This window comes from Perca fluviatilis, chromosome 23 (assembly GCF_010015445.1).
Source record: "Perca fluviatilis chromosome 23, GENO_Pfluv_1.0, whole genome shotgun sequence".
In the NCBI taxonomy this organism is placed as follows: Eukaryota; Metazoa; Chordata; class Actinopteri; order Perciformes; family Percidae; genus Perca; species Perca fluviatilis.
This window is the reverse complement of record NC_053134.1, coordinates 21066332-21094318: the sequence shown is the minus strand read 5'-3', so window position 1 is coordinate 21094318 and position 27987 is coordinate 21066332. Positions and strand designations below refer to the sequence as shown.

At 43.0% G+C, this 27987-nt stretch overlaps 1 protein-coding gene across 4 annotated transcripts in view; it reads left to right on the top strand.

Moving 5' to 3' along the window:
* Positions 1-27987, top strand: part of ptprz1b (protein tyrosine phosphatase receptor type Z1b) — an 81843-nt gene that overhangs the window by 51215 nt on the left and 2641 nt on the right. For 3 of the 4 annotated variants that reach the window (XR_005638087.1, XM_039791069.1, XM_039791071.1), the window contains exons 3-30: positions 173-352; positions 2791-2942; positions 3057-3152; positions 4277-4343; positions 5050-5207; positions 6203-6353; positions 8128-8312; positions 11533-11659; positions 11751-11803; positions 12366-12824; positions 13792-13987; positions 15986-16195; positions 20153-20297; positions 20702-20793; positions 20927-21012; positions 22277-22297; positions 23050-23146; positions 23250-23332; positions 23514-23648; positions 24576-24707; positions 24884-25041; positions 25184-25319; positions 25431-25577; positions 26861-26954; positions 27122-27195; positions 27299-27427; positions 27544-27696; positions 27800-27942. Coding sequence is in view for 3 of the 4 variants with exons in the window: in XM_039791069.1 (XP_039647003.1) it covers positions 173-352; positions 2791-2942; positions 3057-3152; positions 4277-4343; positions 5050-5207; positions 6203-6353; positions 8128-8312; positions 11533-11659; positions 11751-11803; positions 12366-12824; positions 13792-13987; positions 15986-16195; positions 20153-20297; positions 20702-20793; positions 20927-21012; positions 22277-22297; positions 23050-23146; positions 23250-23332; positions 23514-23648; positions 24576-24707; positions 24884-25041; positions 25184-25319; positions 25431-25577; positions 26861-26954; positions 27122-27195; positions 27299-27427; positions 27544-27696; positions 27800-27942 (3859 nt within the window). In the remaining variant the exon portion in view is untranslated. The remainder of the gene's footprint in view (positions 1-172; positions 353-2790; positions 2943-3056; positions 3153-4276; positions 4344-5049; positions 5208-6202; positions 6354-8127; positions 8313-11532; positions 11660-11750; positions 11804-12365; positions 12825-13791; positions 13988-15985; positions 16196-20152; positions 20298-20701; positions 20794-20926; positions 21013-22276; positions 22298-23049; positions 23147-23249; positions 23333-23513; positions 23649-24575; positions 24708-24883; positions 25042-25183; positions 25320-25430; positions 25578-26860; positions 26955-27121; positions 27196-27298; positions 27428-27543; positions 27697-27799; positions 27943-27987) is intronic. The other variant, XM_039791070.1, reaches the window with a different exon arrangement.

Below are 27987 nucleotides of genomic sequence, written 5' to 3'. Positions count from 1 at the left end.
GAGCTTTCCAATTTTCTGTTGACAGCTGAAAAGGAAAAAGATTTTACAACAAGATTTCAGGGAGTTTGACATTTTCAGATCAGCAGTCCTTGAACATGTTTGTCCCTTCATTTATTTCTCTCTCTCTCTCTCTCTCTTTCTCTCTCTTTCTCTCTCTCTCTCTTAAATACAGGTGCCCTGAACCAGCACAACTGGGGAAAGAAGTACCCGCCCTGTAACAGCGCCCGGCAATCTCCTGTGGACATTGACGAGACGTTCACCCAGGTCCGGCTGCAGTACCAGAATCTACAGCTAGAAGGCTGGGACAAACTGACCGCAGAGTCCAGCACCATCCACAACAACGGGAAGGCTGGTAAGTTGATGTCCCTCCACTCCACTTTATGTGCCTGTCCTGTTTTATTATTTGAGAAATAAAGTCTTAATCCACAGGAATTCCAAGCATAATTTGGCCATGACCAAAAACTTTACCCCAAGTTGAACTTTTTTACATGTCTAGTTCAAGCTGTGGAAGCCATGTTTGCCATGTCACCCTGCCGGAAATCAAACCCCAAGCTGCTTCACTTGTTTTGAAAAATGAGTGACATGTAGGATTTATCTTTTTCCTTTAAATCCCAGACAAGCGCAAATCAAAGCAGCAGCCATAGGAGGAAGACACAGTGTAGTAGATTCAATCTATGGAAGTGATTTTGACATTATTCTGGTTCTGTATAACACATCTTAATCCCTAGATGTGGAAAGAAGCTTTACTTTCCAGAAGCAGACAAAAAAATGAGTCACAACTCAGAGGGTAATGAGAGAAGTAAGTAGTGAGGATTAAAAGGAGAAAGAGTCAGACAATGGAAGAGAAGGACGGAGAGACCAAGGAATTGAGAAAAAGGCAACCAGAGGGACAGCAGTACCGACATATCATGTGGAGAAAGAAGGACCATCGATGTCAATACACAGAGATGGAAATGAGCAACAGAAAAGCAGCATCAAAAGAGCCAGAGGAAAAAATGAGAGAGCAGGGGAGAGAAATGAGGTGATGTGAAGAAACAGTGAGAGGAAAAGCAGCTTGTGGACTGATGTCTGGCCTGATAAACAAATGAAAAGGTGTCTGAGCTATGTGTGTGTGTGTGTGTGTGTGTGTGTGTGTGTGTGTGTGTGTGTGTGTGTGTGTGTGTGTGTGTGTGTGGTGCGCGCGTTTGTTTGTGTGTCTATACATTAATGGTCCTAAAATCAATCTCGTTCTCTGTGAAATCAGAGAGGAAATTGCATATTAAAAAAGATATTTCATAGCTGTTATGATATTATGGGAGTAACATATGGCCTGCACAGTCTCGCCAAACTGAATGTTACATCCTGTTGTAAAGTAACACATATGCTCGCTTGAAGTTCACATGTGGCTCCAAGAGGCAAATATAAAGAGGTAAAGTGGACTTGAGGAATTATTGTATTGTCTGTTTGTATACAGTATAAGAAGGATCATCACACAATTTACACCGTTGAATAATCACCCGGATCTTCTGGTCCCCTTACCTCTATGGAGCGTTTTAGCATCTTTAAGCTTTGTTTTGGTTTTGTGGCCTGCAACTTTTTACTGTTTTGGTTGAGTCCCACGGCTCTCATTTGCGTTGTTTATAGACACAGCAGGCAGTTTTCATCAAAGAATCTCTAAAAACTCATTGTACGCTACCTGCCCAGCACCAAATGGCAGACAGACAAAGTTAGCAACTAGCTGGGGAACATAGCAGACCGTTTAGCAGCTAAAGATATACATATTTCCCTCAGGGGTTGGTGGAGACCAAAACAGAACTAAAAGGAGAGTGAATATTGGATTAACATACGTCAGGTCGCCAGAAACAACTTTAAACAAGTGCTAATGTTGCTCTGTAGCTGCTCGATGTTTAAAAATAAGGAGCTGTTTAGTATTAAGTTCCTCCTTTACAAGGCAACAATAAGGTGATGAGGCCTTATTATTGCCTTTTATATGGTTATGATATGTAAACGTTGTGTTTACAGATTGGTTGATGTCAAGTGGCCAAAAAATCAGTTACTGCAGGGTTATTAGTATAAGTATTGTTATTGTTATAAGTATTGTTTATGTTAATTATCACTGAGATAAAAAAAAATGATGCCAACAGACCAGGATATCCCATTTATTTTGTATCAGACAGACCAGTTTTGTTTTGCTACCGCCATGTTTCTGTCTCTCTCGAAGGCAACGTCACCTAATGTTACCGCCACGTGGGGCAAACATGCAGAAAGAATATATTTATTCCAACAAGAGATTAACAATCTGATAAAGCATTTACATGGTTATTAGGCGCTAATATTTTTCGGATTTTCAAAGGTGTGCACCACACCTCTCAACGTGGTTGAAAATTCCTTCCGACTGGGCCGGATCGGGCCCGTCTCTTCTGATTGACATGAGACATTTTTATTCTGTTGGGCTATTGTGATTATAAGTGGAATTTTAGGGTCCATGTAAACATGGCTACTGTTATGTCCTTTTTACTGTGGAGAACATTCCATCTGTGCCATTGCTGTAGAAATATTTTGAGTTACTGCTTGCCACCATCTTGCCAGTTGCTTAGAGGCAGAAGATCCTAAATTTGGACAAAGCTTTGGAGCCTGATGGCCAAGCGGCAACCGCCACAGCTGAATATTGGAGACCGAAAGTCTTTTCAATCAAGTAAAGCCTCCAAACGTACCCTCGATAAAGCCTGTTGTAGGAGAAGTTTGCCTCTGACAGTCTTCAGTGAAACTCAACATTTGCATTTCCCGTTTCTTGTTATGTGCGTGTTTTAGTCTCCCTCCATGTGGAAGGGGAGTTCTTTGTCAGTGGAGGAGGGCTGAGCTCCAGGTTCCGTGTTGCTACAGTTACCTTCCACTGGGGGCACTGCAATGCCACATCAGATGGGTCTGAACACAGCCTGAATGGGATGAAATACCCTCTGGAGGTACAGAAACATACACCATGTGTTTGTCTGTCATCATCACATTGATTGATCATACATGTGTCTACCAAAGAAGCCTGAGTTCAGCTAACCTGCCTGTTTCTTGCTCTGGTACAGATGCAGATCTACTGTTACGATCCAGATGACTTCCAAAGTCTGGAGGACGCTATAAGAGAAGGAGGGAGGATCGCTGCTTTGGCAGTGCTCTTTGAGGTATGTCAACCTCTTAATTTGTGCCCAGTGGTGGAAGAAGTATTCAGGTCCTTTACTTAAGTAAAAGTACTAATACCTCACTGACACTGAAAAAAATACTCGGTTACAAGTAAAAGTCCTGCATTGAACATATTACTTAAAGGTCCCATGGCATGAAAATTTCACTTTGAGGTTTTTTAACATTAATATGCGTTCTCCCAGCCTGCCTATGGTCCCCCAGTGGCTAGAAATGGTGATAGGTGTAAACCGAGCCCTGGGTATCCTGCTCTGCCTTTGAGAAAAAGAAAGCTCAGATGGGCCGATCTGGAATCTTCTCTTTATGAGGTCATAAGGAGCAAGGTTACCTCCCCTTTCTCTTCTTTGCCCGCCCAGAGAATTTTGCCCACCCATGAGAGAGAGACATCATGGCTTTCAAACGAGCAAAGTGGCAGTTGGTCAAGGCCACACCCCCACCCTCCACCTAGCCCCCCCTTCTCTCCTCCTCAATGGCACATTCTAAGGAAAGCTCATTGTGGGACTGGCTCTAGTGGCTGTAATTCTGCACCAAGGCTGAATTTTGGGAAAGAGACTTCAGATACAGTATTAGGGGAACACTAAGGTTTATATAAGAGCACTATGTCATGGGCCCTTTAAGTAAAAGTATGTACGTATCATCAAGAAAATGTACTTAAAGTATAAAAGTAAAAGTACTCAATGCTGAAAAGTCCTCACATTTTAGAAACTGGCAACGATTGTAACTGTTCTGTGTTTAATCATCTAATCATTTCAGCTAACATCATATTTTATAAACTACATGTGTTTTTGTGTGCAAAAATCTTAACTTGTGAAGTAACTAGTAACTAAAGCTGTCAGATGAATGTGGCTGAGTAAAAAGTACAATATTTCTCTCGGAGATGTGGCGGAGTAGAAGTAGAAAGTGGCAAAAGAAAAGACTCAAGTAAAGTACATGTACCTCAACATTTGTACTTGTGTGCAGTACTTGAGTAAATCTACTTAGTTACATTCCACTACTGTTTGTGCCCCAGGGTTAGAGATCAATCTGTTCCTCCTCATGTGATTGGAATCAAAGTGTGTATTTGCCTCCCTATGAATTCCACAACAGAAGCCGATGTTCTTTTCCACAGATCAGCTTGGAAGACAACGAGAACTTCCGTCCTGTAATAGAGGCTGTCAACACTGTCAGCAGGTTTGGTAGGTCACTAATACATAGAGTACTGCGTCTGGGTCATCACTGGGTAAAAATTAACACGTATTCTCTAAAAAGAGAGTAGCTGGGTGCAGGAAGTGGCATAATAAAAATCAACAATTTAAGTAAGTATTTGGATTTGGTTTTTCAGACTAAATCCTGATTGTGTTTAGGAGAATATTTGGGTTTCATAAACAGTGTAGAAACAGAGTAAGCAGCAACAGAATAATGTTGCCCCCTAAAAAAAAAAAATTGCAAAATGTGATGTTTGTTACCAATTGTGATTGGGATCAAATCTAGTAAAGCACGCAAATTAAAAATTTGAAGATATTCTTCAATATGACATTAAATTAGAGTCTGAGACAGTGTAGTCCAATTTAATAGTGTTCAAAATTAAACAATTATCAACGGAACCAGTAGCTACATTTCCTTGAAGCAGAAATAAATAGTGGATTTAAAACCATATTAACAGGCAAGTGTGGGTCAAAGCAAGTGAGAGAATAATTATGCAAATATGCTGCAAACATTATTGGTATGCTTTTCTCTCCGAAATGATAAAAGAGATTTCATTATGCATATGGCATAGACTTAACGGACAGTCTGACATTTTTTAAATGCCCGGTCCCAGGTGGTTTTACAGCTTGCGAGTAAAACGTGTTATCTGCTGTGACATTTTGTTACTGATGGGACTTTTTTTGCTTTGTTTACCAGGTAAGAGCGGGTCGATGGAAGCTTTCACCATGCGGTCCTTGCTGCCGAATAACACAGATAAATATTACATCTACAATGGCTCACTAACTACACCCCCCTGCTCTGAAACGGTGGAGTGGATCGTCTTTAAACACACCGTGGCCATATCCGAAACACAGGTCAGTAGGTTTTATCACGCAGGTGTCCGCTGCCACTCGCCAATTCTCCTTTTTTTCAGAACACAAAGTCCTGGAATAAAGAAAAGAGTCAACTTGAGTAACAGTGGTTCTCATTCACTCTTTGAACCTGAATGTGCCTTTAAGCATTAGCATCGTACTCCAGCACAGCCGACCGCCATGAAGAAAAAGCCTCTATTGATATCAATGACAGCGGCGCTTACTACTAAATTGGTGGAGCAAAAAAGAAAAGTTTAGTTTTTGTTATGGTATAAAAAAATTAATAAAAATTGTGTGTATTCAGTTTGAAAAGACAAACCTCTTTGGTAAAGTTAAAAGCATTGCTGCCTTTAGTCGTTGTGTCTGGTTGTAGTCTGTGGCTGGTTTCAGGTCAGCTGTTTTCGACATCCGTGCACAAAAAACAAAACCTCACATAGAGGTGATGCAATTTGACAAGTTTAGCCAAAATGTGAACTCCCAGAAAAGGGTTTTGTGTCGTAGTATGGTTTTGTGTCTGGTCGAAAAGGCTTGTCGTGCAGCGACAACGCAAGCTGGTCACTGTGACGTTACTGCAGCTTCATTCTAGGGTGAAGATGTTTAAGCACCTCCGGAGAACGGCCACTTTGAATGAAATCATCTGTGTAATACACATCAATTATGTGACAGAATAATGGAGAGTGAATGAGGTCATGAAAGTGGTTGTGTGTTTATTCTGTGTATGTGTGTGCGTGCATGCTTACATTTGTCTGTGTTTGCATGATTGAAAGGGTTTGGCAAGGCATGACACATGCACATCGTAGCTATCCAAAAATAGAGCAGCGCTGTCTCTCTGCCTGGCACCAACACAAGCCTCTTAAACACACACACACACACACACACACACACACACACACACACACACACACACACACACACACAGAGAAAGATGCAACAGACACATCTTTCTTTTCTTAGTATCTGTTTCTACTTTCTCTCTGTCTGTCTCTCTCTGTACCCAGTTGGAGGTGTTTTGTGAGGTGATGACCGTGCAGCAGGCTGGATATGTGATACTGACGGATTACCTGCAGAGCAACTTCAGGGAGCAGCAGCAGCAGTTCATGGGTCAGGTGTTTGCCTCGTACACCGGAGTGGAGGAAGTGCTCACACCCAGTACGTCATCAAACCAAACCCAAGTTTCACCATCGTCTTTTTCCACCCCAAACTCATAAGTCACTTCAGTTCATTTCCCATTCAATGACTTCCCTTTTATGTTAACACACTACATTTATTTGGCAACGATAGTTACTAGTTATATTGCAGATTCAATTAGTTCAATTAGTTGTATACCAAATCTGTAATCAGCTTGCAAAATAAAATACATTTTAAAGTATTTTGATGTATGTTTACAGCAGAGAAAGTCTCTTAAGCAATATTATAGCACCTTGTTAATTACTAAAAGTTTGTGAAGCTTTTTTATGGGATCAAATTCAGCTCAATATAATGTAAATAAAAAAAAAACATTTCAATGTTATATCTAAAGCATGAATGTAAACCCAAAACCGTAAGCAGGAAAAATAAAAGAGATGAAATTATTAGTCGATTAATTGATCACCAGAAAAATAATCAGCAACTATTTTGGAACTCGATTATTCGTTTTCAGGTTGTTTTTTTATGCAAAAATAGTGAATAAATGCCAAACCTTCTCTGGTTCCAATGAGAGATCATTCTAAAGTGAATATATTTTAGGTTTTGGATTGTTGGTTGAACAAAACCAAGATATTTGAAGACGCCACCTTGGACTCTGGGAGGTTGTGATTTGTGTTGTTTTGTGTATTGCATAGACTTAACCTTTGCACCCCTAAAAATAATACTAGAAATACTAGAAAACCAGAATCTTTAAACAAGAAATTGCAACCCAAAACTGCAGTCATGTAATGAGTTGTCCTGTTATGTGTGTGTGTGTGTGTGTTTGTGTGTGTGTGTGTGTGTGTGTGTGTGTGTGTGTGTGTGTGTTCCCCTGAGCTTAATTTGATGCCATACTTGAAAAGGCATGTACCGCCACTTGCCTGCTCTCAGTGAGTTTTAGTTCTAAAACCCACAAAGTGAGTTTGGACTAGCAGAGATCTGAAGCATTCGACTGACTGGTAATGATCAACAGCGCTGTTAACTCCCAGCAGATACAGCATGTTATGATTTTGTACCATAAGAAATTCTTATTAGGCTTTAAAGAGTTTAACCCAGAATCTCCACTTCTCCATAGCTCTAAATCTTTTCACCTATTGAATTTATACCACATGTTGGGCAGCATGGGGAAGAAAATTGAATTCCCCTCCCTCAGGGATCGATATAAATATTACATTATTAATCTTATTTTTTCGTCCATCTTCTGCTTTCTCTGTAGCTTTAACACTGTCCTTCTAGGTCAGCCTAGTCACGATCATCAAAAGATATAATTCACGATGCTCTCCATCTTCATAAAGTCGACCCTTCAAGTAAAGTGGGTCTTTTGGGTTGCCAGGGAACTCGACTTTGTAGTTGTGCGCCCCTGCTCATCTCAGTGCTGGCAATTTATTTTGTAGCTCTTTTTGAAATTGAAATAAAGTATTTAGAAATTCAGAGAAGGGTCTTCTTTTTGCCTGTAAGAAATTAATGCAGCCCTGCACGTACACACACACACACACACACATTCACACATTCATACACCTCCCACTTATTGCCACACTCATCTCCTGAGCTGGGCTTTTTTTAAATGGATTTTTTCTCTATTTTCAATACGGTCAATTAACATCATACCTTCAGCAACACTCAACTTAATGTGAGACGTCACACCGTTTCTGTGCTGTTCAGTTATAGCGGTACCTTTTTAATCTCTTTGTTTCAGGCTTTTTTATTCAAACTTTCTGCCAATCTTGCCCTCTCTTTTTCTCTTCGTTGCCGTCTCCAGCCTGCAGCTCAGAGCCAGAGAACGTTCAGGCCGACGCCCAGAACGACACAACCATCATGGTGATGTGGGAGCGTCCCCGTGTGGTTTACGACACAACCATCGACTGGTACACCGTCACATACCAGAGGCTACAGAGCCGAGACCAGAGCAAGCAGGAATACAGGACAGACGGGGACCAGGACGTGGTACGAATAATCTCCTCAAGCATCTCTCCACAGAACATCGCCTTACAGACATCACCCATATGTACACTCACCTTTGACTGCATGCCATTTCAACTAATGTTTTGCACCATTATCTACAGTCCACACGGGTACATTCCACTTATAAACACTCCCTTTTCCCCTGCAGCAAATATTAGAGCATCATTATTAGAATTCTATCAACCAGCCGTCCACTCTCTATCTGTTAAATTGTGACTGCTGCTGGTATCTGGATTGATCAAAGTGATCAATTGACTGATAGTGACGATCAATCTTGGCATCCCTTTAATGTGACCAGCACCATCATCTGTGTGTGTGTATTTAGATGAAGCTCTGTGTGAGTCTGAGTGTGTGTATGTGCACAAGCCTTGTATGCAGCCTTCGTGTATGTATGTACAGTACATGTACGCTTCCCATTTATTTCTATGGGAGCAGTGGCGGGGACTCTGGAGAAGCAGGGCGTCAAGTCGCCGAATCCAGTCTACATTATGCAATCTGAAATAAAAACAGATTCAGCAACTGTATGGCCTTATTCTCGCCTAAAATGTTTTCAGAAACACGTTTCGGTGAACTATTTCCATACAATAAGAGATTGTATTCCGAACGAGCCACCATTATGGTCAGTTTTGAAATCTGGGAACAGCCAGCCCCAACGTGACGCGTTCGTCCAATCAGCTGCAGCCATCACGGTTGTAGGAGGGTATAGCCTGTTTTCTTTGCTTGTCAGTGGTCATTGAAGAGAAACTGGTAGCAAGCCCACTAGCGTGCAATGCTGGAAGGCGGGCCGATCCCATTCGTGAAAACAACGCGTAAATGGACACGTACCTTGAGTCATCAATATTCACACCAGCCTGATACAACACAAACGAAGGACTGAAAATTTAAACTCCACCCTTTGGTCTGCTTTATATGTGCATGACGACTTCTAATAAAAACCCATGAGCGGCTTATGTTATTATTCTAAGATTTCCAAACACTGGTAATGCAATTGACCGTTTGCAAAAGCCACGCCCCCTAGTTATTGTTACTACGCCCGTCAAATAATTGAGAACCAGACACATAGCCATGGCTGGGTTGAGCTCCATACCTATTGGTATAAGTGATTGGTTTTGGAGTAATGCAGCAGACATATCCTCCAGGGCATATGTTCAATGACCGTCAACCTCTCGCTAAATTATCTGTGTCGATAGCAACATGTGCTTGACAGGCTAACAGCTATCAGGCTGCCTGAATTTCCTACGGAATAATAAAGTATCTAATGTTCTAACTTTACTACTTTCGATAATAATGCTATATAGAACCACAACTGTTAACTTAAGTCCAGTTTTACAGATTGTAACTGTTATGTACTTAGCTACTTAAACTACTTATTGATAATTGATATAAGTTAGCTCGCTAGCTTTACTTACCTTGGAGCAGACATATGTAGCTAGGCTTATTAATCTTCGAGGCATTTAGCTGTGAGTAAGGTCTCCCACACTGCTTAATCCATTGTCGGCATCTTTCCGCTTGGGTCTTGGGCTTTGGAAAGGGGAAAAAAATGACCCCTCCCTCTAAACTTTTGGGGTACCTGGTGTCAGACTTGCAGGTGCCATAGGCGCATCGTTTGACCATCTTGCTGAAATCGCAATGTTTGACAGGGGTCCTTCTCCTTAGTTACAGTTGCTGAGCTAGGATTGGACGAGGACCGTTCAAGGGCGGGGTTTTGCGAACGGTCAATTACAACAAGATTATGACTTGATTACAGTCAACAGAGATGCACTCAAGTCCAAGTTGCACATATATTAGTATATGTTCAACTTGAAATATGATTCTCATTAAGATAGTTAACTGTAAATGGCAAATACAGCATGGCTAGCACTGTATATGGGCATTTTCTTTCCCAAAACGTTGAATAGCCTGTGTTAAAGTAACTCAGTCAAAAATGTAACATATTTGGAGTCTAAAAGGAAACAAGTGCCACTAAGCCAAAAGATTTCCCATGATGCACTGGGCTGAGCGGCTCCCTGTGGAGGCTCGATGCTGGAGGATTTAGGGGCGAGGTTAAACTGACCTGTTGAAAACAGCAAACGGCGAAACCGCAAAGCTCACATTACTCACGAGCCCTCATCAGTTTCCATTCCTTTGAAATCACGGAGGTTTCTGCAGCGTTGAAACGCCTCACCGATGTTAACAAGGCCCCTTCTCCTTTCCCGATCATACAACTTCTTTTTTAATTTGTATTCTTCAGTCTTTTTGCTGTGTCACTGCCAACTCTTCTTGTTGATAACTCTTGGCCCGGACAGCACATTCACATGCTGCCTCCTCCCTCCCCGCCCGCATCACTTGCTTGCACGAGCGAGCAAGTGACGCCACCTGTTGCTGATTGGCTGGAACAATGAAAACAACAAAAACAGTGTTTTGTGGCTCTTGCGGACGTTTCTCATTGTTTGGCATTTACACAGCCAAGGCTGTGTATTTACACCGGATTGTTTTTCAGCGCACACAGAAAATGGAGAGCTGGCTGACCGTCAGGAGATATTCGCTGAATTTGTCAAAAAAATTGTACTGGAATAACATTGCTTACTTTACCTTTAATTGGCAACTACCCTTAATCGGCAAAAATTTCTTATTCCAGCTTCCTAAATGTGAATATCTTTAGTTTCTTCACTCCTCTGTGACAGTTAACTGAATATCTTTGAGTTGTGGACTAAACAAGACATTTGAGGACGTCATCTTGGGCTTTGGGAAACACTGATCGAGTAAACAACTAATCGATGAATCAAGAAAATAATCTACAAATTAATCAACAATGAAAATGATCGTAAATTGTGGCCCTATTTCAATCTGTGATTCCCAACCAGGTGTACTTGTACTCCAGGGGGTATTCCTGAGAGGCTCAGCTAATTTGAAAAAAATAGAAATTATGATTTATTTAAAATAAAAGACATATTTGCACCGGTAGGATAGCAAATTGCTCAATAACCAAGAAACTACCACCTATGATAAACCGACTGCACAGGAGGCAGTTGTAACGCCTTAACACCACCTGCTGCGATTGAGAATTCATGAAAACTAATTAGAAAGCAAGCAGAGAAATAGAAGAAAAAAAAACAGACCAAACTTAAACATCAATTCCAGGATCTTCATTGCAACAATATCCTCTTTAATATAAGTAAGAGTGTAAACATGCAGTTGAAAACTCCCCTTTGTGACTTCACAGGGTGCCATCATCCCTAGCCTGCTGGCCAACAGCAGCTATGTGGTTCAGGTGGTTGCAATTTGCACCAATGGACTCAGAGGACGATGGAGTGACCAGATTATAGTGGACATGCCGTTAGATGACCCTGGTACACACACACAAACACACACAAAACTCCCACAACACTGTTAACATTTAGTACAATTCTAAGTCTTTATTTATTTCCCCTCTCTATCTAGAAAGTGATTCGGATCCCGACGCCGTCACAAAGGATTTGGAAGGCCGCAGGGAGGTAGGGGCGGTCTGTATCTCTGGTTTCACCTGACACCTCTCAGCATGTCGGCATGCATGTTGCTGAACTACTTTGCAGTGCTGAAGTTTGCCCTGCGTTCGGTCATATCAGCGAACCTAGTTATTATGCAAATGTTTGTAATTATGTCAGTAGAGGCTTGTCATCGAGTGTTTGGAGAGCAGTACAAAAGGTTAAACGGGACTCTCCAGCGTGTTTAGGAGAGATTAAAAACAAAACAAGAAAAGACTGTTATTCTACCGTGTTTGTCTCACTGAGAGAACCAGTACAGCCTGTGCTCTTCCACAGTGCTTTAATGGAGATTACGTGATGCCTTATTATCAGTTAATTTAAACAAGACAGCTGCACCACCACTGTGTCTTTGGTAGGATGTTTATATTCACTCATTTAAGCAAGAACAATGATAACATAAAAATCCTGGCAATTTATTTGTTACTCCTTCAACAAAGGCCTGTCCCTCATTACCGCACCCAGTATATGACCACACATCTTGTGACACGGCTCCACACAGTAGTGCTTTTTTGTTTTTTTCCCCTCGCGGTAGGTCTCATCTAAAGCCAAATCAGAGAAGCCAGAGAACCAGAATCAGGTGGATTTGTCTCCAGAGGACCACAGCCCCGTGGAGGAGATCCCAGTGGAGCAGACCAGAGTTTACCAGAACCAGCCCTCCCACCACCAGAACCTCCCGGTCCAGGTCAGCACCCCAAAGACTCCCTACGAGTCCGCCGTTCTACAGAAACCTCGATCCAGCCAGGATGGGAAAAAGAAGCCGGACCAGAACGGGTCTAGTCCCGATGATATGGATCAGAACTGGATTTACGAGGACAGTGATCCAACACGCGGGCCGCTCAGAAACGCCGGTTTTGACAGCAACGGCGCAATATGGGTCACTGAGGTAACCGAGCAGCCGGGCTTCCTGTTTCCAGTCGCTCGGACAAACACACTGCCGGCGGTTCGCCGACAAATCACAGAAGAGGCCTCGTTGTCAGTGTTGCCACATCAGGTAGTTCACTACACACACATTGCCTTTGTTTTCTCAATGTTTTTATTTCCTTCCTCTCTAAACCTGATTAAATGTAATATAGGCCTAGGGCTGCACAATATATCGCCATCGCGATATCAACTGGCGCAATAAACACATCGCGAAAGACTGCGACATATTGCGAAAGACTTTTTTGGGTTAGTTGAAAGAAAATACCAGTAGAAAACTGCACTTTAAAATGGAACTCTTATTCTTTTTTTAGTGGTGCTTTTACATTCAATTCAATGTTCAATTTGTTTGATAAAATAGTGTTGGAAATGATTTCCTTTCATTTGTTTTAAATTCAACAAACAGTTTGTTGTATTTTAGCAGAATACTGAACGCAGCAGAGATGCAGAACTGCGTACACTTTAATACCGGTTTATTTTTTCGTAAGTAATATTATTGTCGTGATATTCAACAACGTTATTGCATATTTTCCTCACATGGTGCAGCCCTGAAGTACTACCTAATGTTGTAACAAACAACTGGCACACAAAATGGAAATGCAAAGTTGCCTGCAGTGTTTTTTAATAGATATTTACACAGCTAAAAGACATATTTAGCATCACAGAGATTAGTTTTGTTGGTCCATTTACGAACGTAAGTCGACGTTAGCTTATCTGTGTTGCCAGATCTCGTGAGAGTTTGGTCCTGAAACAGAAACGGGTCTGGAACAAAGTTAGTTTTTGTTCCTGACGCGTGCGTCTGGAAAAATGCCATTTTAGTGTCACAATGTTCTGGAGATATGTGGCTTGGGAAAAATGGATCAAAAATTTCCTTTTGGTGACTATGGGGCGAGAGGATACATTACTGAGTTGGGGCTTCTCAGTTCCAAACCGTCTCTGGTTTAACCAAAGATTTTGTCTCATGTTCTTGTTTTTTTCTCATCTACTGAAAGAAACCCCCCAAAAACTCTTTTTTTGTGTACTGCCTCTTCAACTTGCAGTCAGGGGATCACAGTACACAAGACCGAGCTGGAGAAAGTGGCCTCCCTTCTCCCCAAACGGACGTCTACACCCCTCCTATGGAGGACGTCCAAGTCACAGATATCTTCTATGAAGACACAGTCAACCACTCTCCACTAGAAAGCAGCACCTCTGCTGCAACAGTGTCTTCTTCTTCTGCTGCTGCTGTGTTGCCAGGTCAGAATTTATTGGAAGAGCTTTTTTTTCCCTTGTTCACCAAAAACCTCTCTGGTTGATACTTTGAGCAGTGCCAGGAAGGAATTTAAGCTCATAAATATTAGAATAGGAACCTGCAGAAGATTTGTCTTCTACTGGACGCCGGCCAGTGATTCTGCTCGGATAAACACCGGACACTGACATGTTCAGATTGTGTGTTGATTTTTAATGAGTTTTAAGTGATAGATTAATAAATGTTTCAACAAAGGTTATTTGAACAGCTACTGCTGCTTAAGTTGTAACCATTATAACAAATGGCATTTCACTTTTGGTCGTAAGTTTGCTAACTTTAGCCCTATTCGCACGGGATAAGTATTATCTAGGGACCTCGTGTGAATTATAAATTACCCCCCCACGTCTGAGTGTCATCTGGCGCATTCGAACGGGATAAGCGAAGCCTGTGATTTTACTTGAATTTACCGACATTAAACAACAGTAGAAACCTGGGTGTGGGTAGCTCTGCTACGTGTGTTTGTGTGTGGTAAGATCTCGAGGACACACACGCACACACACACACACACACACACACACAATCTCAACCGGGTAGTCAGTCATTGTCCGAACTGCGACCTCTGCTTTTTCTTTCTCTCACTTTTTTCTCCGGGTGGTGTCAAGCAGGGTCCGGTTAGATGGATAAAACCAAACATTTCACGAGGTTAAAATCTATTAGCTCAAGCTTTACGCTTGATTTATTTGTAAAATTAACCTCTAATTATGAAGTGAGCCCCCTCGCTTGATTGTGCATTATTTTTGATAAGCTATTGCTTGGAGATGTCTTGTCGTTATCTCTAGATGTATGATACAAACATAAAAAATATATTTACCGCATGCTGCTATACATGTCATCCATCGCCATCTAATCATTCTTTTTGTCTTCGCACTTGTGGTGGTTTTCATCTTTCTCTTTCTGCAAATTGTATATGATGTATAGCGACATGACCCAGCACCCAAAACACTGTCAAAACACTCCAACGCACCCTCCATTCTTCGCCAAAGATGGATAAAAAGGCGCAAAAGAAGGAAATAGGTACCTTGAAAAAACAAAAAAGCCCCGCCAAATCCTGGACAAAGCAGAGATGCCGATTCGCACGGGACTAATATTATCACAGGACCTCCGTTTTCAGCGAAATATGGTAGGTCATTTGCGGGGGAATTATTACTTTACAAATTACAGACATGACCGATTCGCACGGGATTAAGATCACAGACAACCTCCGCAATTATTACAAATGACTGGAGGTCACCAGGTAATACTTATCCCGTGCGAATAGGGCTTTTGTCTCACATGCCCAGAAAAGAAGGTAAGTCTTTTTTACTAGTATTTACTCTGATTTCTTCAGTTTTATTCAGTAAAAGTTTGGTCAGCAATTTTTTTAATTTTCTTGTATATGTGAAGATTCTAAAATGATAAAATTACATTAGCCAAATTATTATTCTTTTTTATTTATTATTGTTTATAAGTATTCATAAGTATTGTTTAAAAACACAGTGTTCTGCTTATATAAATGTTGCGGGCTAGGCATATATGTATGCATGATACAATCATAAAAACTTAATTCATTCATTTATAAATTCATTCATGTGTAGTTACATATTGTTGGGTCACGTTTAGTCTCGCATTGCCAGACCTTCCTCCACAGCGCTACGGAGGAGGGTTTGGCAAGTCCACACAGCATTCCGGGAAATCCACCAGAGTTTAGAACGCCAACGCAAAGAAAGCGGGAGATAACGGACATCCGGCCGAAAAGAGGGACATCTGGCGGAATTTCCGGCGGCACCGGAGCATTTCCGGAAGTGGAACGTCGTGGATATAGACTAGGGCCCGTTAGGTCATCATGAAAAATCTTACCACATCCTGTCACGTGGGTCGTGTCGTCACGAGCATTGCCCGCGTAATGTCGTGTTGTGGCTTTAACACGTTTCACGTCACCTCATCATTATGTTCTTTCTATCCCACAGGTAATAAAGTGGACAAAGTCTCTTTGCTGTCCTCTGGAGACAAACCTCTACCAGAAACCATCACCTCCGATTCCTCCAGCCCGCCCCCCCTCTGGATCACGGCGAGGGCGGCCACCCCCAGCAACACGCTGGCCGAGTCGGTCTACAAATCATTCACCACCTCCCCTCTCCTCAGGGCACTGATGCATACGACCCAGCCCATGTTCAACGGTAAGATCAAACACCTAAGAACACCCCTTCTAGAAATCTATATTATATGGGGATGTCCCGAGCATCTCTTTTTGGCCCCCAATCACATTTTTTAAATATTGAATATCTGCCAAAACAGAGTCCCGATCCGATACTTGTATTTGCCTAGATAATAAAGCTAAACACCTTTTTTTTTTTGTTTTTTGTTTTTTTGTTTACAAAAATAACCAAGTAAACAAAGTAACCAAAAGATGTCTTCGGCTTAATACAGCAATGCATTACATACGCGTAAATGATTGGAGTAAGGTGATCAGGGTGATTGCCGAACCCCGATCAGTTAAAAAAATGCCCATATAGGCTCCGAAATGATACTTCCCGATCTGATCGGGACATCCGTAATTAAAAACTATAAAAAAATATACTTTACTTCCTATTAGAAGAGGCTATGAATTTATAATATGAGGGATTTTACAAAAGAATATGATATAATATGTATATTTTCTTTGTTGAGTAGAGAGCTGGACTTAATTGCGGCGGCTGATTGCCTTTCCCCTCTGATAGCCCGCTGCTGCTAGGCTAATCACTGCCGTGCTCTGTGATCGTAGTAGCATGTTGTGTGGTGGCATGATGTAGAGAATGGTGGTGGTGGTGATGGTGGTCGAAAAGAATTAGCTGGTGTTGATGGTGATTAGAAAGATAATCAGCGACTCTCTGAACTGGTTCAGAAATGAAATGCTTGCAGCATATTACGACTCCACGTGAGGTCATATTATGAGTCCAGTCAGGCTCAGTGATTAGCATCTACTTTTGGGGACTCCTCCTTCTGGGTCTGCTTTCTTTCCTGTGGCTCAATGGCGCACTCTGGTGGCTGTTTTATTTTTTTTTCTTCTTCTTCTGTCCTTTTCACAAAATGCAGGGTTCATGTCATCATCAGGGTGCCTCATCCGTTTTGTCTTCAACAACTTGATTTATGGCATCTCTTCATTCAGGAACTCAATAAATACCTTTCCGATTGTTGTCTCTCGTCTTGCTTTTTGTGTACCGCGTGGGCATGATGGTGCTGGCCTTTGCTGAGCCAAGTACTTATGTCTGAATACCTTTTCTTCCATCTTTCCTGGCATGACAAACGCATTTTTAAAAGGACACCTTAAAATGCCGGTGTCCTGGAAAAGGTTTTTTCCCCCCCTGCAGAATTGTATTTTGGCTTTTCTTGCAGCAAATACACCCAAGTTCAAGGTTGAGGAGTCGACCACTGACCACTCCTCTGGCTTCACAGACTCCCCAAACACTTCTGGTGGAGTGATCGTCAACCCTGCAAATTCTGCAGACTCCGACCCAGAAGGGGGATCTGCTGAAGGAGCTTCATTCGCGCCTCGATCACTCGACCCTTTTATTGAATACATCGGCGGTGTCCGCCCTTCTCCCGCCCTCCCTGAAGATAACAGCAGTGGCGTTATCTTTCCTCATAATGGCAACTACTCCTCTGAAGAGCACTCTATTGTCCGTCTACAAATAGATTTAGAGCACCCTCAGATCTCTAGCGCTTTGGGTTCTCAGGATCGCTTCATCACGGAGCGCTCATTTTCTCTGCTGCCTGATTATGGCCTCAGTACAATCAACTTATCCAAAACGAACACAGTGCAAGGAAATACCCCAAATACTTCTCAGAATCAAACCGACGGTAGGATTAAAGGTGGTGTGAACATCTTGCCACGTCGCAACAATGAAGAGGAAGCCCGGACAAATGGACATAAAGAAGACCTCAACTCCTTCTCAGTCCCATCTTTCTTTGATTCTGAAGGTTTGACTTTTTCCCCTCCTAATAATTCAGAGGAAGTCAACACAGGCTGGCTAGCAGAGGGAAGTGGATCAGGCTCTGGCCTTTACAGCAACGGGCTCAATCAGGAATTTGATGGAGTCACTACAGTCAAGACTGACCTTTCTACTGTTCCCAATTTAACTATCCACTACAAGGTGGATGATACTGGGGAGAAGAGTAGATCAACAGGAATTAAGATGGATAGTGAAACCGATAAAGGTGATACAGATGGGACAGGAAGCAAAATAAGTAGCAAGAAAGAGTGTGAAACAGAGGCAGAGAAGGAAATGGATGAGAATGAAAGTGGTGGGAGTAGTAGGGAAGAAGAAAAGATAGAAGGAGAAGGAGTACACAACGCTGGGAAAGTGGATGGTGAAACAGATGAGAGGGCCAGACAGCTCAATAGTACAGCAGTTAGGGACATGTTGGAAGAGAAAGCGGGAGTTGAGACTGTAGAAGGAAAGGCAATATACACTGAGACCGGCAGTGGGAATGAAATTGAGTCCAATTTTCAAGTTTCTCGCTGGCCTGAGGACGTCAGTGGTTCTGGAGAAGGTGGTGGAGATGGAGAGGGAAAAGAAAAGAGAGTCAGCGACGATAAAGAAGGTATCAAGGCTGTAGGTGACAAGGAAAGTGTTGAAAAGGGGGATGGAAGGGAAGACGGCAATGAAGAAGTTGCATCTGGAGGAAGAGATGGTCTCCAGCTGTCTTTCAGTCAAGATAATCCTACAGCGGAGTTCCCACTGTTTGGCAGCAGCGAAGAAAGCAGCGATGGGCATGGAAGTGATAAGGAGGGTCGAAGCATACGTCCTGACAGTAACGTTGTTGGGGCTAACTCTACTCCGGAGGACAACAAAGAGGTGGACGGTGAAGGTAAAAGAAATGGAGGTCTGGGCAATGAGGAACACATCGAAGGAGGTGGTAAAGAGGACAGTGATGCAGCTGTCATTGGAGAGAGTTTGCAGCAGTTCTCAAGCGTGGACGGGTTGTTGTTTGGTGCTGCAAGAAGACCCCTGTTGGGGCGTCTCGTCCCCCTGCCCAGACTGACAGAGGGCAACGAGGCCACGGAGGAGGAAATAGAAGGTAAATGTTACTCAATGCCCAGATTTTCCTCAGCAACAGAATAAGCCAGCGCAGTTTAGTTTTTTTTCCTTCTCACATACTTCTGTCCTTTCACATAAGTGCTAAACTACAACGTTTGAGTTTGGTTGCGCCATAATCGCTTAATAGACATTTATTCCACACAACTCTGTTATTGCTAGTGGAAACATTAACACTTAAAGCTGCAATTTTCAATATTTTGATACAAACGGAGGATGAAATGGCTAGATGTAATGCTGGTGTTGGTCTTAGTGATGAGCACACACAGAACTACCACCCAACTCCTACCGCCGTTCTCCTCAGCTCCACGGGAAATTCTCAGTGATTTGGTGGTCCATTCCGTTCAACCTCGTCTTACAGCCACAGCAGGCAGCCGTTTTCAGCCAAAAAATCTCTGATAAAGCCATCGTATGCTACCTGTACCCCACTACTCGCTACAGAACATATCGGAGCTGCCAAAATGCCAGATATCCCCCAGAAGTTGGCAGAGACCCAATCGGAGCTCAAAGCAAAATGAATATTGGACTCTTGCCAGGGAGCCAATAACACAACTAACCAACAAATGCAAATGTTATACAACTATTTATCAACTTTATAAGGTGATTATATGTCACTGTTGTGTTTACGCCTTGTTGTGCTGCCCCCAAGTGGCAAAAAAAACAAACTCTTAATGTTTAAGGCAGTTTGAATCACTGCTGTGATCAAAACTAGTTTGAAATATGTTGTTATGCACTGCAATTGTTTTCAACTCGTGCCTTTTTCCTCCCTTCAGCAAAGCAACTTTTAACAACCGTTTTAGTGCTATGATATAATATAAATATACATATATTTATATATAACTCCATTATAAATACATCATAGTGTCGGGTGCACACTTGTCATGGAATCCTTGATATATAAACTAACTTGAAACTAAAATTGTAGAAATGATCATACTGACATGATCTCTGTGTCTTCTTTCCCTCTGTCATCTGTGCTTGGTGACACTCCCACTCTCTCTCTGTTTCGTTCTCTTCCCCCACCCGGGCCCTTCTTCCTCTGCCCCTCCTCTCCCTCAGAGGGAAGCAACAGCAGCCACGAGTCTCGGATCGGGCTGGTCGCAGGTCTGGAGAGGGAAAAGAGGACAGTCGTTCCTCTGGCTGTCGTCTCCACTCTCACCATCCTCTGTCTGCTGGTGCTTGTGGGCATACTGGTCTACTGGAGGTACACACTCACACACACACACACACACACACACACACACGAGGACAAAAGGTCGAAATCTGCCTATATCAATTTCACCTGTGTACTTTTTTTTTGGTGATAACATTTGTTTCCGTACCATGTAACAAACAAAGAGACAAAGCATTCTCAATATGAGTGACAGCAATGCACACACAGTAAAATACTCACCAAAAGAGAAACAAAAAGAAGCAGAAACTGAACAAAAAGCATCCCGCTTAAGAATCCCCCACCCCTTTATCCAGGCCACAACTTCTAACAAAATGTTCACTCCAAAAGGCTCCACATCTCTATCTATGACTCCTTTGCCTCATATACAGGGGCTGTCGATAGCTCTAAATTTCTCCTGTGTACTTGACTTTGATTCTGATCTGTTTGTGTCACAGAAACTGTTTCCAGGTGGCTAATTTCTACCCAGATGACAGTGCGTCACCTAAAGTCCTATCAGCTCCATCTACACCCCTGCTGCTGGCCACAGGTAACACACACACACACACACACACACACACACACACACACACACTTAAAGGCTTTTATTACGACGTTATCATTGTGATCATCAAACACCGCTGAGCTGCAACGCTAAGCACACTCTGGTTCTTTTGTTGCAGACGGTCACGAGCCGCTGTCGGTGAAACAGTTTGTGAAGCATGTCATGGAGCTGCACACCACCAACACTTTCTCCAAGGAGTTTGAGGTGTGTGGAACGTTCATTCTTATAGGATTTGAGTTAAACAAAATGTCTTGCGAACCTTCTTCATGAGCGAAACATAAACAGCCTCAAGATATTTTGAAAAAAGATAGTAGATGGATACACAGTTGGGAGACAAAGGTTTAACCAGCATAACGTAAAGGGATTTCTTAGTTCTCGTTCATGTGCATAGGTAGACAGTGCCTCATTTGTCACAGCTCCTTAATGCTCCTCCATATCTCTATTAACATCATGTTCTATAGGGATACTTAGGGATAGGGATATTTACATGGTTGAATTTTCAAAAAACACCATATTTTTGTTGTACTTGCAGCTCCTCTTTTCACCCTGTGTGTTGAGCTCTCTGTTTTAGCTACAGAGTGAGGCATCTCACTTCTGTTCCATCTTTGTTGGGTGTCGCACATGCACACTACCTAGGTAAGGACTACTAGCCAGTCAGAAGCAGAGTATGAGGGAGTGCCATGCTAGCACCTAGGTGAGCATTATAACGTGTGTTACAAAGTGAAACCCGTTTGTCTCTGAAGTAAGGCTGGACTACAATAGAGCTGTTTGGAGCAGTTGGTGAACAGTGTTTTCAAAGTCCCTTTGGGGTGGACTTTGGGCTTTTTCACTTTGTAAACCTATTACTTGCACAAAAAAAGATACATGACACGATAAAGGAAAGGGAAATAGCCAAAAAGCATAATATGAGCACTTTAATGTATTTTAGAACAGTTTGTGGATGAGTTTGAATAGATACATGTGCATGACATTTGTCACCCGTTTCCTAGCATGAACCCCCGGAGTAACACACACACACAGAGATTCATTGAAGTTTACTTCTCCCGTGTAATTGTGAGTGTGCTTTCCCCCCATTTTGTTCCAGTGTCGCTGTTTTTTCTATAGCTGCAGTAACAAACCTACATTTTAAATCAGTCTAAAACCAGAGGCTTTATTGACTTGTAAATACACACAAGCTTTTTAGCTATTGAGCACAATCAAAATGATGCCTTACAGTCCCATGTTTACAGTGTAGAATAATAGGCCATGGCTAACATGGTTGAAAGCTTAAAGCTCAGTTGGGAATATCAGCGCAATTCCCACTTAGCACACCGCCTCTCTGTGTGTATCTGAACCCCATATTCCTGTACCTGCACTGACTCCCTGTCTGTCTGTCTGTCTGTCATTTTGTCTCCCCCCTCGCCCACACTCCTTTCACCCCCTCCACCACCATCGTCCTGCTTTCTGCATCCTCACCACCCTCCATTAGATTGTCAAAGAATCCTATGAGGTAAGGCACCTACAGTATCACCCCTCCCCAGTTGCAGAAGTGTGGTTTTCTTTTCCTTTCATTACATCTAGTCGATATGCATTTGGTTATAACGGTGTCCAAATAGGAGTTTGAGTTAAGGATTGTCTGAGGCAGAGCTTTCTCTCTGCTGCTGTTCTCTGCTTCTTTGGATTGCAGTCTGAATTGGAAGCCGATTTACAGACATATTTTCAAACTGAGATGGCATTTTACGTATTTTGCTAATCTGCATTCTTGACAATGTATAATAATGAAATAGAAATGAAAGTCCCACCATCCCTGCAGCTGCTTGTTGTCCCACATCTTTATTGAATATGAGGCTTTAATACAGGTCACATACAGTAGTATCTGTCTCTTACATAGATCATGAATCATGGCTTTTTCTCCTGTTTATAAAGCCTGAGCATATTTAAACCAGGGATTAATGTAATTGTAATGTAGTTATTTGTCTCGCACAATTCTTATGTTGTCCTCAATACACAGATCTTCTTAATTCTAGTTACAACTTCATTCACAAGGGCCTTTTTCTGTGTTGTTTTGTTTTCACTGTAGACACTCGACTATTATATTGCAATACTATAGACAGCTATAGACCAATAGAATATAAAAAAAAGACAAAAACAGCCACATTGCATGTTCACTCCTTTGACTCCTTTGCTCATTGTTGTTGTCATGTTGAGCTTCCTCTGGGCAACTAACCTAAGTCTTATTTGTGTTTTTCTATTGTTTTTCAGGAAGTGCAGGCGTGCACCGTGGAGATCGGCATCACTGCAGACAGCTCCAATCACCCCGACAACAAAAGCAAGAACAGATACATAAACATACTGGCCTGTACGTCCCTGTTGAATATGATTGCTATTCAGCATATTTATGTCTCATTGTAAAAGGCAGCAGTGATGATTAACTGATGAACCTTTGCTTTTCCTCTCCACAGATGACCACAGTAGAGTCAAACTGTCCAACAGCTTGGACAGAGACGGGAAATGTGGAGACTACATCAACGCTAACTTTGTAGACGTAAGTATTGTTTGTGTCAGCCTTGCGTGCTAATAGGCAGACTGCCACGACAAAGTAGTCCCGAGTCAAATCAAAACCAGAAACGGAGCCTCAGTCAGGTTTGTCTTTTCCACCGTTGTTAGAAACGTGCTGTACATTTGGCATCCAGTGTTTCCTTTGACTACGCGGTTTCCCTCTGCAGGGTTATGAGCGAACGAGGGCGTACATCGCAGCTCAGGGGCCCCTCCGAGCGGGCCGGGAGGACTTCTGGAGGATGATCTGGCAGCAGAACGTTGGAGTCATTGTCATGATCACCAACCTCAAGGAAAAAGGACGGGTAGGAGGTCACTCTGCCACTGCTTCAGCCACCGGTCAGACACAAACACCGGCTTCTCCACAGAGATCAGATACATTACGTCTGATCTATACACACACACACACACACACACACACACACACATCTGGCAATTTGAAGATACTCAACTTTTTCTTAAAGTGTTCTCTCGAGTCAGTGCTCTCTGATCTGTCAGTGGCAATAAGCAGACAGGAAGTGTCTGTTTTAGAAAAACAAATGAGATGAAACCTGCATTAAAACTAACTGTAGAGATTTGCCTGCACATGTTTGTCGAGGATCTATCCTGCATTAGTACGTGTGCATTCATATTGAAGTACTGTTAAACGTGTACAGTATATTAGGCAGGTTTGGAAACAGTTTGAGCTGATCATTTAGCTGCTCTATAGTTTTTAAAGCAGTATCAACAGATTCGTTGGTCACCTCGAGGCAGCAGAACAAGCTGTACAGTTGAACATGTTGGCAAACAGCAGCTTTGTTACACATCCAGCAGACATAGAAACACTATCATTCATTTTGGAATCTTGTCTGTGTCCACCTGGCAACTGTCAAGTCCAATATTGACTCTCTTGTAGCCGTGTTTGGTCTCCGTCAACTCCTGAGGGAAATATCGATCTCTTTAGCTGCCAAATGTTCCTTTATGTTCACCAGCTGGTTGCTAGCTTTGTCTTTGGGCCATTTGGTGCTGCACTGGTAGTGTACGGTGGGTTTATCCGAGCTTTTTAGCTGAAATCAGCCGCCTGCTGAAAACGTCGCCGGTGAGAGCGGTGAGAATCAATCAAAACCGTATCGTTTCTGGCTGGAAAACCAAGACCATGAGCTGAAAGATGCTAAAGCGCTCCATGGAGGTGAGGGGATCTCAGCACCTCATTGGTCATCTGCTCTTGTTTTATCTTTGTCCTCTGTATACAGACAAAATGTGACCAGTACTGGCCGGAGGAGAACCAGGAAGAATACGGCCCGTACCAGGTGACCCTGAAAAGCAGCAAGACCCTCGCTTACTACACGCTGCGGATGTTCACTGTCAGAGATACCACAAATAAGGTATGTCACACACACACACATACACACACACACACACACACACACAATCTCTTTTTCTCTGTGTCCAACACACTCATTCACCCAACATACAGCGCTGACTGAAGTGACCCTTCCAACCCTGTCTTGTCAAATTTAAAAACACGTGCTTTGTAATAACCCTCCCCCTGGTGCTCCAGGTTTCTCAGAGGAGAGTTGAACACACCGTCCTCCATTACCACTACACCCAGTGGCCAGACATGGGCGTCCCAGAATACACTCTGCCTGTCCTGTCCTTCATCAGAGCATCCTCTCGGGCGCGGACACAGGAGATGGGACCCGTACTGGTACACTGCAGGTAATGTGTGTGTGTGTGTGTGTGTGTGTGTGTGTGTGTGTGTGTGAGAGAGAGAGAGATTCCTCTTTAATATTGACCAGAGCTACTATTTCTTATATGCCATATACTGAACCTATGTATTTGACACGTGATGTTATCACAGTGCCGGTGTAGGAAGGACCGGAACCTACATAGTGATAGACAGCATGCTGCAGCAGATCCAGGATCAGGGTACGGTGAACGTTCTTGGTTTCCTGAAACATGTCCGAACGCAGAGGAACTTCCTGGTTCAGACGCAGGTAAGCGAACACACACACACACACACACACACACACACACACAGTGCTGTTCTAAATATCTGTCCAGTCAATCCTCACTGAGAACAAACTGTCTCTTTGTTTGTCCTGTAGGAGCAGTACGTGTTCATCCATGACACTCTGGTGGAGGCCATCTTGAGCCGTGGCACCTCGGTGACCTCTGACCTCCTCCACACTTATGTGTCTGACCTTCTAACCCCTGGGGCGTTAGGCAGGACACGCATGGACAAACAGTTCAAGGTATAGCAGTATAACAGTTCAAAACACGCACTAGTCCGGGAAACAGGACCTTCTTCCTGTATTTACTTTCTTGCTCCCGCCTCCAGATACAACCGACCAATAAAAGGAGTGAACGTTCTTGCGTGGTTTGTAATGACATTGCATTTCGGTAACTTGGATTTTTTCTCCGTGCGAAACCAAACCGAACCAATCAGAAACCGCTCCAAGTTTACAAACTCACCAACTGACTCGGACCAGAGCAAACAAACTATAGGTGTGAAAACGCCAATTATACTCTAATTTGTCCTTTTTTTTAAAGGTCCTCTTTGGATGCTTTTATATAGACCTAAATGGTCCCCTAATACTGTATCTGAAGTCTCTTTTATATAGACCTTAGTGGTCCCCTAATACTGTATCTGAAGTCTCTTTTATATAGACCTTAGTGGTCCCCTAATACTGTATCTGAAGTCTCTTTTATATAGACCTTAGTGGTCCCCTAATACTGTATCTGAAGTCTCTTTTATATAGACCTTAGTGGTCCCCTAATACTGTATCTGAAGTCTCTTTTATATAGACCTTAGTGGTCCCCTAATACTGTATCTGAAGTCTCTTTTATATAGACCTTAGTGGTCCCCTAATACTGTATCTGAAGTCTCTTTTATATAGACCTTAGTGGCCCCCTAATACTGTATCTGAAGTCTCTTTTATATAGGCCTTAGTGGTCCCCTAATACTGTATCTGAAGTCTCTTTCACGAAATTCAGCCTTGGTGCAGAATTACAGCCACTAGAGCCAGTCCCACAGCTGAGCTTTCCTTAGGATGTGCCATTTCTGTGTCTCTAGCTATTGAGGAGGAGAGAGGGGGGGCGAGGTGGAGGGTGGGGGTGTGGCCTTGACCAACTGCCACTTTGCTCATTTGAAAGCCATGATGTCCCTCTCTCTCATGGGTGGGCCAAATTCTCCTTGGCCGGGCAAAGCAGAGAAAGGGGAGGTAACCTTGCTCCTTATGACCTCATAAGGAGAAGATTCCAGAACAGCTCATCTGAGCTTTCATTTTCTCAAAGGCAGAGCAGGATACCCAGGGCTCGGTTTACACCTATCACCATTTCTAGCCACTGGGGGACCATAGGCAGGCTGGGGGGACTCATATTAATCTTAAAAAACCTCATAAAGTGACATTTTCATGCCATGGGACCTTTTAAATTACTTTTTAGGCATTTAACCAACACCATGGTCCAATTATCATCATGCAAGTGTACATGTTAAATGTTGCAAATGTAACCGACTCTTTTTGTTGCGTTCCAGTTGATCAGTCAGCGTCAGGCCAAGCACGCCGACTACAGCACCGCCCTGAGAGACGGCAATGCTGAGAGGAACCGAGCCAGAGCTCTGATGCCTGGTAAGCACGGCTGGTTTATTAACCCACAGGCAGAGCTGTGAAAGGTTTACCATTTCATCCACAACCTGTTCACCAAAAAAAAAAAAAAAACACATGATCACACCCTTAAGTCGGTGGTAGACTGCGATGCCTCACCATGTGACTCTCGTCTCTGTGTTTTTCTATAGTGGAAAGATCAAGAGTGTGTCTGACCGCTGCCGAGTCAAACTCCACCGGGTACATCAACGCCTCCTACGTCATGGTAAGACCAACGGGATTGGGTTCACTAAAGGGCACTTTCGCAGTTTTTAAGACACCAACAAAACAATGGCTGGAGGGTTTAGATGCTGCCGGTGTGTTCACAGGGACATCACCACAGTAAGGAGTTCATAGTGAGCCAGACTCCTCTGAGCAGCACGGTGGCAGATTTCTGGAGAATGGTCTGGGAACACGGCACACACACTGTTGTCCGTCTGCCAGACACACACTGTCAGGTATCTCTCTCTCTCTCTCTCTCTCTCTCTCTCTCACACACACACACACACACAGTACAGTAAAAATAACTGTATACAAACACACACACTCTTTCGTGTTTTCCTGTTTATGTCAGAGTGAACAGGGGGAGTCTTGTGTTTACTGGCCCAGTAACGACCAGCCAATGAGCTTTGAGGGTTTCACTGTGTCGTACTCGGGGGAGGAGCATGTGTGTCTGTCCAATGACGAGAGACTTTTGGTGCAGGACTTTACAGTGGACTCTCCAGAGGTGACGCACACACACAGTATACTGTGTTTTACTGTACATATATACATCTCTCTTTCTCACACATCTCACTCCATCCTTTCGGTTTTTCTCCACCTCTGTGTAGAACAATTATGTGTTGGAGGTGCGTCAGTACAGCGCCGCCTGCTGGCCCAACCCAGACAGTCCCATTAGGAACTGTTTTGATCTGGTCAGCACAGTCCGAGAGCACAGTAGACATTCAGACAGACCCACAATCATACACGACCCGTGAGTACACCATAGACGGGATCACTCACTTTGTTCCTTCTTTGC